Consider the following 13,553-nt stretch of genomic DNA (forward strand, 5'->3'; position numbering starts at 1 on the left):
TTGAGAAGTATGAAACACAAAAAAGTTGTTGCAGCCTGGTCACAATTATAGAATAACCTTAGCCCTGAAGACTCCTCAAAGTCCACATTTTGTCATCTTCTGAAAGCATCCAAAGGCAGTAAATCTAAACATTGCCTAGGAAATCACTGCTGTTGACTTTGTTGAGGACTCTTATCAGGCTTGTAGGGCTTGTTAGGCTTGTTATTGCTTAAGGCAAAAGTCAGGCTACTATAGGCCTTCAGCTGATTTTACTCTAGTCAGTGGCCAAGCAGCCTCAGATAGTAGCTATTTGAGCTCTACTTATGTATTTTGAAGCATTAAAAAGGATTTGTCTCCCCCATCCCCCAAGCTCCCTGCAATGTAGGCAAGCCTATGTCTTAAGGAGAGGGTAGGCAAATAGTTGAATTACGATTATAGTTTATACCAACTTACAAGAAAATCTCACCACACCTTTGGGAGGAGAATTACATGGAAGAACTAGCCCAAGGCCAATCCAGTCTGCCAAGGAGGATTTTGAACCTGGACTTTCAAAGCTGCCTTCTGTCCACAGGGCTACCCTGCCCACAGTATTAATGTGTTTATTCAAAACAGTATATATCTATAACCATTCTACTGGGCTGGTATTGAGTAAGTGGAGTGACCTCCCAACCCTGCTCTCCAGAACGCCAGTCCTGCTGCCATGAACAGCTGAGTCTTCAGGGGTGTAAGTTTCAGGAGGCCCTTGTGAACATCTATGGAAAAAAGGAGGAGTCACCTTGGGCATTTGAATGTCACATTTCCTGAAATCACAAAATGGGTCCTAGGACTCTATATGTGTAGAAGTCATGCACATTACCTGTAGCCTTCTGAACTACGTCAGGGTCTGTGGTTCCCAAACTTAACACTCTGCAAGAGTCCCTGAGATGTGCCTTGAAAAGTAAGCCACCATGTTGGGCCTCTATCACTCTATACCTGTTAGAATGGCAGGGTGGGTGGGTGCAGCACTGAGCCTCCCTCTCCCTGCATCAAGAGGGAGTAAGGAGAACCCAGTAGTTGCAGTTCATCTGATGAGCGCAAGGACAACTGCTCTACAACCATCACCATTGCCTTAAGTACAATCTGTCCTTCAGCCCTGATGATCTGTGGTAAATGGGATGGTATTCAATGGACTATCCTGCAGTTGCAAGGAGTTGCCCATTGCACTGGAAGCTGGTTAGGAAAATTAAGCATACATATGGGTTGTCTGCAGACTAAGTTAACTGAACATAAGTTCCATGATTTCAATAGGACATGTGCAACTAAGTTAGTCTGGATCTAATTGGTTGTAGCTAACTTAGCACTAAGCCATGGTCCTGTGGGTGCAAGGATTACCGTTGGCACAACTGGATTCCCCCCCTCCCCCAGACACCCCCTAAATTTGTTCTAGGTATTCCCTCAACACTCTGGAGCAGATCTGAGGAGGGCACAGGACGTACATGGGAGGGGGAGAAAGTCTCATTGCACTAGCAGTAATTCTTGTACTGATGGGACACATTAGTGAGATATCTGTCTATCTATCATCTATCTATCTAGCCATCTATCTAATATTTTGTATTAAGTGTGGCTCCTGTTTCAGTTTAGGAAAAACATGCATCAGATGGCAAAGTCTGGAAATCACCTCACTATATGTTATAATAAACCAATATGGATTGTGCTGCCTCTTAACGAAGACATCTTATAGTGAGTAGGCTCAAGATAAACTTTCTACCCAGTATGAAATAGAATCTCGTTATGGTGGCTTGACCTGATGTGCAAAGAAGCCTCTCTGAAGATATACTACTCCCAAATTGCCCCAATGCATACATATTCATCCAAACTATTGTGCTACTTGCTGCTGCTTTTTGTTGCTTTGGTAAGGTTCCTAAAATTGCATACACAAAGTCATACTTACCATCCTGTCCAAGATCCTAACACGTGTATTTTATACACGCACAACTCCCCCTGTGCAATCATGAGCTAATCTTGCAGCTGGTGGGGTTTTTGGAGTGATGAAGATTTACTTTAGATGAGTATCTGGTCCATTAGCTAAGCATACTGTATTAACAAGAAATCCAAATGTATAAATCACAGTTCTTGACTGACTGGCAGTAGACAGGATCCAATATCATATACTAGGGCCTGCTGGAATTGTTCCTAAAATTAAAATTGAGGGAATGGATCCTAATATTTCATATGTTATGTAGGATTACGTACCATGCAAGCCCATCTTTATAAATGTTCTGGAACATAAATATTTGTATAAACAGTTTGGAGTGCTCTTTATGCACGCCACTAGGAGAGGGTCAGAAGTTTCTCTGAAAAACTGCCTTGCAGCCAGATACAGGAAGCACGCAGAGTATGGACCACTGTCCAACAGCATGTTGAAAGAAAACTCAGAACTACAAATAAAATAAATCTGGATTTAGATACCACTGAAAACATGTTTGAATTTTCTGAAGGGATGGGAGATAATTAAAAGGGTAAAATATACAAAAAATGGAAGATGACAGCACTAAGCTATTTGGGATAAAAGCCCCAGTAACAAATCTATGCACTCTGATCAAAACTCCCTGCGTGCCCCTCCCCCAACTCCTGACAGTGCTTATTAGTCAAATTTATGGCATGACCATCATCATATATACCCTTTACAGCTTTGACTAATGTTACCTCTGAGAGAAAAGTGATCTGAAGTAGGGGTGAGATCTTGCCTGAGCCAATGGGTTAAAATAATCTTATCGTTGTCACAAAACTGATCTAGAGCAGTTTGATAAACCAAAAAAATGTTTTTGTAGAATGAGATTTGTTCGATGGAGGGGGGGGAAATATGTGGCCGTCCATAAGTTGTTGGACTCCAACTCCCTTTAGCCCCAGCCTATGGTCAAAGATGATGGACGTTGTAGTCCAGTGACATTTGGAGGACCACAGGTTACCTACCCATTTTGCTGAACTATCAGACCCATACAGCATGTATCTGTTTTACTAAAAGAGAGAATGGGTGAAATCTATTGCTGCTGTCCCACTTGTGAAAATGGCTTTTGATCCAGTGGAGATTTTCTTCTATTTTTTTCTGTTCTGGAGGGTCGACCAACTTTTGAGAACAGCTTTTTGGGGGTCCAAGAGGGCTGCAGCAGGAAAGAGGATATGGAGAAATTTGCCTCCCCTCTCACATTAGCAGATACTCCTGCTGGATCCACAAAAGACATTTTGCAAGCAGGATGGCAGAATTGGATTTCACCCAATAGGAGAGAGTTGTGTTGCCAAACATAAGTCACTGCATTGCAGTCCATGATGGACATTTAAAGGCTAGCTCAACACTTAGTATGTAGACCCCCCCCCTCCGTCTACTTGTCAGTGAAAAGTAATAATGGCCTCCAGCTGACCAGGCTGGGTCAATCAAAGAATCAATAGAGCACTGTAAGTAAAGTGGACAACTGGGTAGGCTGGGGGGAACTGAGTATTGCTGACAAGACAGCCAGTGTGGTAGGATTTGACTGAGTAATCACAAACAGTCTGTTATTATTTTCAGTGAGGGTCACACTATTTAGGCTGCATGGGGTTCACACTACGTATTAATGTCGCATGCTCTTCCAACATGACCAAACATTTATCACTCACTGTAACTTTGGCCAACAGTGTTGGACGTTACGTGCAGCTCATTAAATAAAACTGCCAGAACATTTGTTATGGCCACTGGGACTGACTTTTATAGGGTCAGAAATAAATCATAAGTGTATAGTCTTGATAACTATATTCAGTCTGTTCCAATAGGAAATCTGCATTACATGCAGCAGACGGGGGGGGGAGCGTCATGCCCTCTGATAACAGTTCAGTAACAATGCCCATTTAGCAATTTTAGAAAATTTTATTTATCATTGCATGTGTGTGCCAAAAGTAGTAAGAGACAGATGTATAGTTTCAAGCTTTCTTCCAAAATCCAGTCACTTTTTATCTTAGGAGAGTTAAGAGATTTAGCCGGATGGCCCTGTAAGTTACAGCAACTCTGAAGCCTTTAACATAGGTTGAACAGCTTCAGTGCCTACCTCAAATCCCCACACTGTAATTTAGGCAAAGATTATGTGTTTTGCCAAAGTAGGCAAATGGCTGAGCGATCCTATTTCTGGGAATCTTCTAGCTCAGAGCTCTGCTCCCAGTCTGCTAGTGATAGCTCCACAGCATTCAAATATCTCTTGCTCGAGAGGATGAAAACACAGGAATAGCATGGCAGGAGGAGCAATCCTCATTTTACTGCTCCCATCCATTGGAATGAGGGGAATTATTTACACCATTTCTTGCCCTGGCATAAGACTCCTGCTGTATTCTTGGCGCTATCCATCCGACAAGAAGTTCAGAATTAGCAGACATGTGCTTCTTCCATATGCTGCCCAAGACATACCATGTTTTCAGCTACTCCACTAGTTGGACTTGGCTGTCAAGAGTCTTCCACAAGTATTCTGGTGGGTGGAGGGGAGGGTTCCAGCAATGGAAGTCTCAATCCAGTGCTGTAACCTCCTCCACGCTAAGAGAGTGGCATTTTTGTCTCTTCCAAAGGGCACTACTCAGCCAGAGGATCTCAGGAATAAAGCCACACCCTAAGCTGTTAAGAAAGCCAATGTGGTGTAGTGGTTAAGGTGTTGGACTACGACCTGGGAGACCAGGGTTCAAATCCCCACACAGCCATGAAGCGCACTGGGTGACCTTGGGCCAGTACTGCCTCCCAGCCTCAGAGGAAGGCTTGGTAAACCCCCTCTGAATACAGTTTACCATGAAAACTCTATTCATAGGGTCGCCATAAGTTGGCATCGACTTGAAGGCAGCCCATTTTCAAGCTGTTAAAAGTTATGTTCGTATGTTCTTAACTACACTGACCCTAATCCAGAGATATGCACACAATAGGAGGGCACTGTCTGTTTCTACTAGTGACTACATTTTCTATTTTCTAGTGGATGGCAAAAACTGTTCTCTTCTGTTGGGCATTTTATAATTAGAATGTTACCGTGTCCCTCCTTTTGCATCCTTGCTGCTAAGCAACTGGCTACTGTGTTGTGGTTTACTGAATCTGGTTGCTGTGGGTTTTGTTTTGTTTGTATTTTAATTGTACGTATGCCGCTTCAGGGGACAATGGCCAAAAAGCAGCATATAAAACAAACCAACTAGGTAGCTACCCCAATATGTCAGGGATGGGGAAGTTGTGAGCCTCCAGGTATTGCTGGACTCCCAACTCCTATCAGCATGGTTAACGGCCAAGGACTACAGGAGACGTAGACCAACACCACCTGAAGGGCCAGAGATTCTCCACTCCTGCAATAACATATACACTGATAACTTATACTGTTATATAATGTTAACTTATACACAGATGATCTACTGGATGTATAGGCGTGACAGGGGATCCTGAATCCAAGTTTATTCTCACTTTCTTTTCCGGCAGAAGCAAGCAGGGAACTGCATTCGTTTCTGTCTATTTATTCTGTGCTGCACAGCACCTACTCCTGTAAGGAATGCAAGTGCAAAAGCGTTTGCTGGAACAGGATGTCTGAAAGTTAGTGTGAGATGATTGGTTAACTGCAGGCTTCAGCAGGAATATGACAACTTAACAGCCAGCATATTTGCTCAAATGTTTTGCATATCATGCAGCAACGTGTGCCATAAAATAAGTTCACCTACAGGCCAGAACTCTATATAAAGATGTAGATATGTCTGTTATTTTCAGAAAAAGTATTTTATTGTCATCCTTTTTCTCTCCCCGAGAAGAAAAAACTTTATTTATGATAACCAACATAAATAAATGAAGCCACACTGCCCTACACCTGAACCCCCCACCCCACAATTTAGAGTAGGTAATTAAAAGCTTTATGCAATTAACTAAACTGAAATGCCAGAAGGCCTTTGTCCTCACAAAGACAAAATATGTAGGGTCCTCTTCCCATTCTTTTACACTCTTTCTGTTACATTCGTCGAAAGTCTTTAGACCTGTAAATTAAAAAAAAAAGTGGTGATTAATAAATTTACAGGGACATCTAGTCAAATAAAACCAAGAATGAGAAGATATTCTAAACTTTTATTACAATAACAACTATGTGTCACAGGAGTGGGAAAACTGTTGCCCTTCAGACAGGACTATGACTCCCATCATATCACTCTCCCGATATGAACCTACCTGGACCCTTAGATCTTCCTTTGAGGCCCTTCTCCAGGTCCCCCCTCTGAGGGAGGCTAGGACGGTGGTGACAGGGAGAAGGCCTTTTTAGTTGTTGCTCCCCATCTATGGAATATGCTTCCCAGCGGTCCTCCTGGTGCCTTCCTTGTCATCTTTTCGGTGCCAGGTAAAGACATACCTTTTCTCCCAGGCATTTGATAGATTAAGATGATGTTTTGTTTTAATATGCTGCCAAATCTTCCTGTGGCTGTGTGAGTGCTATTGTTTTGTTGTTTATTGTTGTGTATTATAGTGTGTTTTATTTCTTTTTGTTTAAACATTGTGTAAGTCGCTTGGGGACCTTTGGGTGTCAAGTGACTAATTAATAAATTATCATCATCATCCCTGAGTACTGGGCTGGGGCTGATGGGAGCTAAAGTCCAACAACATTTGGAGGGCCACAGATTCCCCACTCCTGATGTATTGGCAGCTGAATTAACAGTACATCAGTTTGTGCTACGGAAAATGTGAAAAAATGTAGCAAAGGACAAGCAGGAAAATTGTGGGTTTTTTTGCTGTTGGTAACTTTGTAATAGTAAATGATCATTTATGGAGTTTCTAGTAACTATTTTTGCTTATCAAGAGGAAACTAGCAAAGTGAAATTTGTAATCCTCTACCCATGCTATTCAAAACCTGACACATACACACACAGTTTGTAATTAAAGGGAGCCACTTTGGGAGACAATAATTGTTTGAAAGTAGAATAAAAAATGGTAAATAAATAAACCATTACCAGAATCATTCAAGTTAAAAATTAGAAAATGTGAACATACAAACCAAGAAATGTATAATAGTTTGGATAATGAAAACTGGGAAGTATTCAGAACATCTAGTTTCACAAGAGCAACAAGAGAGGAAGCCAAGCCTCCAGTTCCCATGACCCAGAAGAGCTTGGGGTTCTGGTGAGCAGATGGGAATTACAGAAACTGGCAACCATATCATTCAATTGATAAAAATGGAACAAGGCTGCATATATCAACTCAACTGGCATACCACACAAGTTCTTAAATGATCTGGAGGCCAGACCCTGCTTTTACCCTAAAGAATAACCATATGAGTTTTCTTTTTCATATGTGGCAGTTATTAAAAAGTCTTAATAACAGTGCAACGTAGATTGAAAATGATGTGGATGCTTGGAGATATTTAATTAAGCTCTTTACTCTTCTCCCAATCTGTGCGCCAGAACCCTCTTGTGTGCTGTTAGCTCAGCATTACAGAGTCTGTGCTTGAGCCCACCCAGTGGAGTCATGTGCTGACAGCCATAAAATGCAAGTGCTGAATAGTACATTACTGCACCATTTTGTTATATGGAATTGTGAACAGGCAAGGCCAAGGGCACTAAGGCTAGGGCTCCCTCAGAAAGATCTTCAGGCTATCTTGCAGCATTTCAGGGTAAAACCCAGGTATAAACAGCTTGAAATACTGGAGAAGCAACCACTGATCCAAATACTATTTTTCCTTATTACAACAGGAACTGTATGGGCTGAAAAAGGAAATGTTTATTTATTTATTTATTATTTGATTTATATCCCGCCCTTCCTCCCAGCAGTTTAATAAAGAGATAACTTTTACACTAAAGGCAATTTGCAGTCAATAAACAAAAAGGAAAGCCACGTTTTCTCTAGGTGTAGAGGAGTCAGCTTCTGACCCATAGAGGACATGACGGTTCATGCATAGGCCCTGCCTTTGCTGATCTCGGCCAATCTAATCTTCAGTCTTTTCAGGCCCAGAACCAACCTTTAATTCCCATAAATGTATTTATTTAGAACTTCTTTATTGTTCCTTTCTGCCATAGATTACCTCAAAGTGGCTTAAATATAACAAGTTAAAACAACATCAATATGATTCATAAAACTGAATTAAAACATCAAGCATAAAATGATGATAATCAATACAGCAAGGTAAAAAAACCCTAAAGGTTGAAAATAATCTAAGCATGGACTCCAAAAGCATGAAAAACAATCAAGTCTTTACCATGAGACAAAATCTCATAAATGTAGCCATCCATGCCTCTAGAAGGAGGAAGTTCCATAACTGCAGTGCAATTACAGAGAAGGCCCTATTCTTGAGTCCCTACACAAATGAGTTACACCTGTTGGTGTAACCATAAGCAGACAGAGCTGGTAATAGGCACTACTCAACATTCCTTGAATAACATTTCTGGATTCAGGAGCACTCTCTAAGTACGTACCTGCTCCTTCAGAAAAAGAGCATCACCATCTAGAACAGGCCAAATCCCCAATACTTGGACACGACCACCACCCACCATCTTCTTGGGATTCAGCTTGAGTTTATTTGCCCTCATCCAACCTGTTACCACCTCCAGGCACCAGGTAACATCAACACAGATCCTTGGAGAGGCGAGAGCCACCACATGTTTGCTAGACCCTTGCCCTTCCTGGCTCATTACGAGTGCCAGAGGGGACTGGCCGACTGGGTGAGGGGAGTGGTAAATGCCTCTTTACAACAAGGCAGAATTCCAATGTGCCTAAAAGAGGCAGTTGTAAGACCTTTGTTGAAAAAGCCCTCCCTGGATCCCTCTATAATGGGTAATTATCGGCTAGTCTCCAACATTCCATTTCTGGGTAAGGTAATAGAGCGTGTGGTGGCTGCCCAGCTCCAGAGATTCTTGGATGAAACGGATTATCTTGACCCATTTCAGTCTGGTTTCAGGCCCAGCTACGGGACAGAGACGGCTTTGGTCGCCTTGGTGGATGACCTACGCAGAGAGCTGGACAGGGGGAGTGTGTCCCTGTTGGTTCTACTGGACCTCTCAGCGGCTTTCGATATCATCGACCATGGTATCCTTCTGGGCCGCCTTGCCAGGATGGGACTTGGGGGCACTGTATTGCGGTGGCTCGGCTCCTTCCTGGAGGGACGAACCCAGAAAGTGGTGCTGGGGGATTCCTGTTCGACTCCTTGGCCGTTGACATATGGGATCCCTCAGGGCTCAGTTTTGTCCCCCATGTTATTTAACATCTACATGAAACCGCTGGGTGAGGTTGTCCAGGGGTTTGGGGTTCGGTGTCATCAGTATGCGGATGACACCCAACTCTATTTTTCCTTTCCACCTAAAACCAAGGAAGCTGTCCTGGTCCTGAACCGGTGCCTGGCATCAGTGATGGACTGGATGAGAGCGAACAAATTGAAATTAAATCCAGACAAGACAGAGGTGCTCCTGGTTAGTCGAAAGGCAAATCAGGGAATAGGGATTCAGCCTGTGCTGGATGGGGTTACACTCCCCCTGAAGACACAGGTTCGCAGTTTGGATGTGCTCCTGGACTCAGCTTTGAACATGGAGGCCCAGGTCTCTGCAGTGGCCAGGAGTGCTTTTGCCCAGCTAAGACTGGTGCGCCAGCTGTGCCCGTTCCTGGAGACGCCTGATTTGACTACAGTGATGCATGCCTTAGTTACATCCCGTTTAGATTACTGTAACACGCTCTACGTGGGGCTGCCTTTGAAGACTGTTCGGAAACTTAAACTGGTACAAAGAGCTGCAGCCAGAGTGCTAACTGGAGCTGGTTACAGGGACCATACAACCCCCTTGTTGCGACAGCTCCACTGGCTGCCAGTTTGTTTCCGGTCACAATTCAAAGTGCTGTAAAGTGCTATAAAGCTCTATACAGCCTAGGTCCAAGCTATTTGTCAGACCGTATCTCCCCATATGAGCCTGCCCAGGCGTTGAGATCCTCAGGAGGCCCTTCTCTCAGTCCCAACACCTTTGCAAGCGCGATTGGTGGGGACGCGAGATAGGGCCTTCTCGGTGACTGCCCCCAGGTTCTGGAACTCTCTTCCTAGGGAAGCACGAACGGCCCCTTCCTTGCTATCCTTCCGTCAGCAGGCAAAGACTTTTTTATTCCGACAGGCTTTTGGACTAGATGTTTAAGATAGGACCACATAAGGTCTGTTGTATTGTTCTATGGTCCTATTCTTAATGTTTTAAATTGTCTTAGTATCTTAAGTGTATGTTTCATGGTTTTAATGTTACAAATAGTTTAATTCTATTTTAATTGTATATTTTTGTATGTTTTTTTCCTATGTGTAGTTTTTATTTGTAAGCCGCCCTGAGTTCCAGTTTTGGAAAAAGGGCGGGGTAAAAATAAAGAGTAATAATAATAATAATAATAATAACAACAACAATAATTTTGATCAGATTGTATAGAGAATTTTTGTCTGTTAGAGACATACTGGTTATTAGTCATCCAGTGCTCCCTGCACTCCAGCTGATCGCTGTCAGCTGGAGCGTGGTGGCTGGAATACAGTAGGGCGTCACTTTCTGGCAGTTTTCGCTTTTCGGCGGGGGCCTGGAATGTAACCTGCCGTATGAGTGGGGCCCTACTGTACTGTAATGCGCTCTATGTGGGGCTACCCTTGAGGCTGGACCGGAAACTGCAGCTGGTGCAAAATGCAGCGGTGAGACTGCTCACTGGGGCAGGGTATCGCCAACATGTCACCCCTCTGCTGAAAGAATTGCACTGGCTGCCCATTTGCTACCAGGCCAAGTTCAAGGTTCTAGTTTTCGTGTACAAAGCCCTATATAGCTCGGGACCAGAATACCTGAAAGACAGTTTTACCCCTTATATACCCAGTCAATCACTGCGCTCTGCAGGTGAGGGCCTCCTGCAGATACCATCTTATCAGGAGGTCTGTTCCGCACAACATAGGAAACGGACCTTTAGTGGAGGCACCTGCCCTGTGGAATTCCCTCCCCTTAAATATTAGGTAGGCGTCATCTCTGTTATCTTTTCGGTGCCTTTTGAAGACTTTCCTCTTTCAACAAGACTTTTAAGTTGAGACCTATCCCAGTCTGCGTCTGTGTTGGAATTGCTTTTTAATATATTTTTTTAAAAAGCAATATGTTTTTAACCCTTTTTAAAAGATGTTTTAAAAGCTTTTTTTAAAAAAAATGTTTTTAAAGTTGTTTTGGTGTATTTTAGTGTCCGTCTTTATGATGTTTTGATGTGTTTTTAGTGCTTCTGTTTGCCACCCTGGGCTCCTGCTGGGAGGAAGGGTGGGATATAAATCAAACAATAAATAAATAAATAAATATTATAGCCTTCTCAGGTGTCTTAAGTCTATGAAACTTTTCCTCCTACTAATGCAGAAATACCAAGAACTGTCAGTAGAAGTTGCCTAAGTCAGCAATACGAATCTGGTATGACAACTCTGAAGCCATCAAAATGGCATTTTTCTTCTTGCTTGCAGGCCCCCCTCCTTCCTAGTTGGTGAGAAAAGTGACCCCCATCTACATAGTGAGTGGCAGGTATTCATCACCTTCTTGTCAACCCTGACTTTTCTGACAAGATTTAAGCACCTCTCAGCATTGTCTTGAGGTTAGTGCCTTCCAGCTAATTCATAAGTGGTGTACACCAATAATCTGACACAAAGATATATATGTAATGGGAGAAACGCAAAGCTGAAAAGGGCACTAATGAGTCTGAACTCCAGTTTGCTTCAATGACTGAGAGAACTTTTCCAGACATGGAATCAAGACAGGCAGACTCAGAAATTCTGCAGAGTTATATAAGTGTTTCATTCACAAGGCTACTACCACTTTCATACATAAGCCACTTTGTGGGTTTCTTGTAGAAATAACTGCACCTCTTTTACAATCTTTACAATACACAAAACTGTTGGCATCTGAGGACAATTCCAGCCTTATGAACAAATTTAGTAATGCACTTTCTCTACCAATCTTGCATGGAAATTAATGGTCAGACAATTTTATTAGAAAATCTGTTGAAGTCTGAAAACTTGGCGGTTAAGTACTAGGCTTCCTATGTAGGACACCTGCCCAGTTTTGGTAAAGTATGTGGCACAGCCTGTCATCCACCAGGCAAAATGGAAGTGGGAGGAGAAGCAATAGGAAAGAAAGCCAAAGGATGTACAGTATGCATCCTTGAGCTTTTGCTCTTAAGGTGAAAAGGGGTCTGAGGAATCAGACACGTGGGTCATCGCTGGTTTACGGTTTTCTGAAATAGCTCTGGTAGGAATGGATATGGAACATTTAAGCTCAAGGTTACCATTTCATTTGCATTTCATGCTTCTAAATGAACAACCTTTTTATCTTCTATGTAGTCCTATTTTATGGTTCTGTGCAGAGCATTTGTCTATATAGTATTAAAAAGGGCTTTTTTGTTTGAGATAAAGGCTTTTCCCCAGCGGTCTCTTGTGAGGAAGGAGAATAGCTCAGTGGAAAAGCACATGCCTTGTATGCAGAAGACCACAAGTTGAAATACTAACATTTCCAGGCAGGACTGGGAAAGATTCCTGGAGAGTTGCTGTGCTGGCAATACTGGGCTAGAGGGACCAATAGGTCTGACTTGGTTTAAGGCAGGTTTCTGCATTTCCAATACTAAAGACTAAAAATAATAGATTTTAAGTTTGTAATCAAGGGATTATCTGCCTGAATTTATCTGGGCTAAGGCGGGAACAGAAGAGCATTCTGTTATAGGAAAGTAACTACAGTGATATCAGGGAGAGACCATTAGCCATGATGGGAGCTGGAATCCAACAACATCTGGAGGCTATTTGGTTCCCCGCTCCTGTCCTAGAAGAGCATTATTTCCCATAGCAGAGTCAGCAGCCTTTTTCAGGAGACACACATCTTCCTGATTAGTAAAACAGTTTCCTTTCAGAATATGCAACAGTGAGAATTACCCATCCACTCTATGAAAGCTTCTTCTAGTCATCTGATTTAATTTTCTGTCTTTCGCCAAATTTCTGTATTTATAATATGAAGTTGGGCTACTAAGAGATTAATTTATTTCCAGAACAAACTTGCTACTTTTCTCCTCTTACAATGGAGCAACTATACTGAATGTCAGTTGCAGATAAGATTTATAGGTGAGAATTCTTGGCCTTTACAAGGGATGCTTTGATAACTTCTATTTTCATCTAATACATTTTTGATATCTCCATTCCTAGATTTATATACATACTGTACATACAAAGTATAAATAGGGAACTAGTTAGGTTTCTGTACTGAGGGTTGGTGCAGTTGTAAGGGGTCAACTTCTTAGCCAATGAAGATTAAGAGATGTAGGGAGATATTGGACCATGTGCTCTCTTCCTGCAACCCTTTCCCAGGATTTGAAACAGATTTAGAATGTTGGTTAGATAGGAAACCTGACTAGCATTAACCACAGCTCACACTGGTACCAATGTATCTCTTCTCCATGGTTGCAATGAAAGCAGAGAAAGAGAAGAAATTTACTCCAGGGAGGGAACACATAACCCTGCAGTCTGCTCCTGAATTTCTCCTTTATGGTTCCATCAGCCTTGACAGTCCTGGATGACACAAAAAAATACATTCCATTTCCTTCAAGAACATGAGATCAAATCAGGTCATTACTTTGC

The 13,553-nt window shown here is 42.5% G+C and overlaps 1 protein-coding gene across 2 annotated transcripts in view; it reads right to left on the minus strand.

Annotated features, from left to right (window-relative positions):
- Positions 1-5,697: 5,697 nt before the first annotated feature.
- Positions 5,698-13,553, minus strand: part of MRPL13 (mitochondrial ribosomal protein L13) — a 43,187-nt gene continuing 35,331 nt past the window's right edge. For both annotated transcript variants that reach the window (XM_061605837.1, XM_061605844.1), the window contains exon 7: positions 5,698-5,967. In XM_061605837.1, coding sequence (XP_061461821.1) covers positions 5,943-5,967 — 25 coding nt within the window. In that variant the 3' untranslated portion in view covers positions 5,698-5,942. The remainder of the gene's footprint in view (positions 5,968-13,553) is intronic.

The sequence above is a fragment of the Rhineura floridana genome, chromosome 1 (assembly GCF_030035675.1).
Source record: "Rhineura floridana isolate rRhiFlo1 chromosome 1, rRhiFlo1.hap2, whole genome shotgun sequence".
NCBI lineage: Eukaryota > Metazoa > Chordata > Lepidosauria > Squamata > Rhineuridae > Rhineura > Rhineura floridana.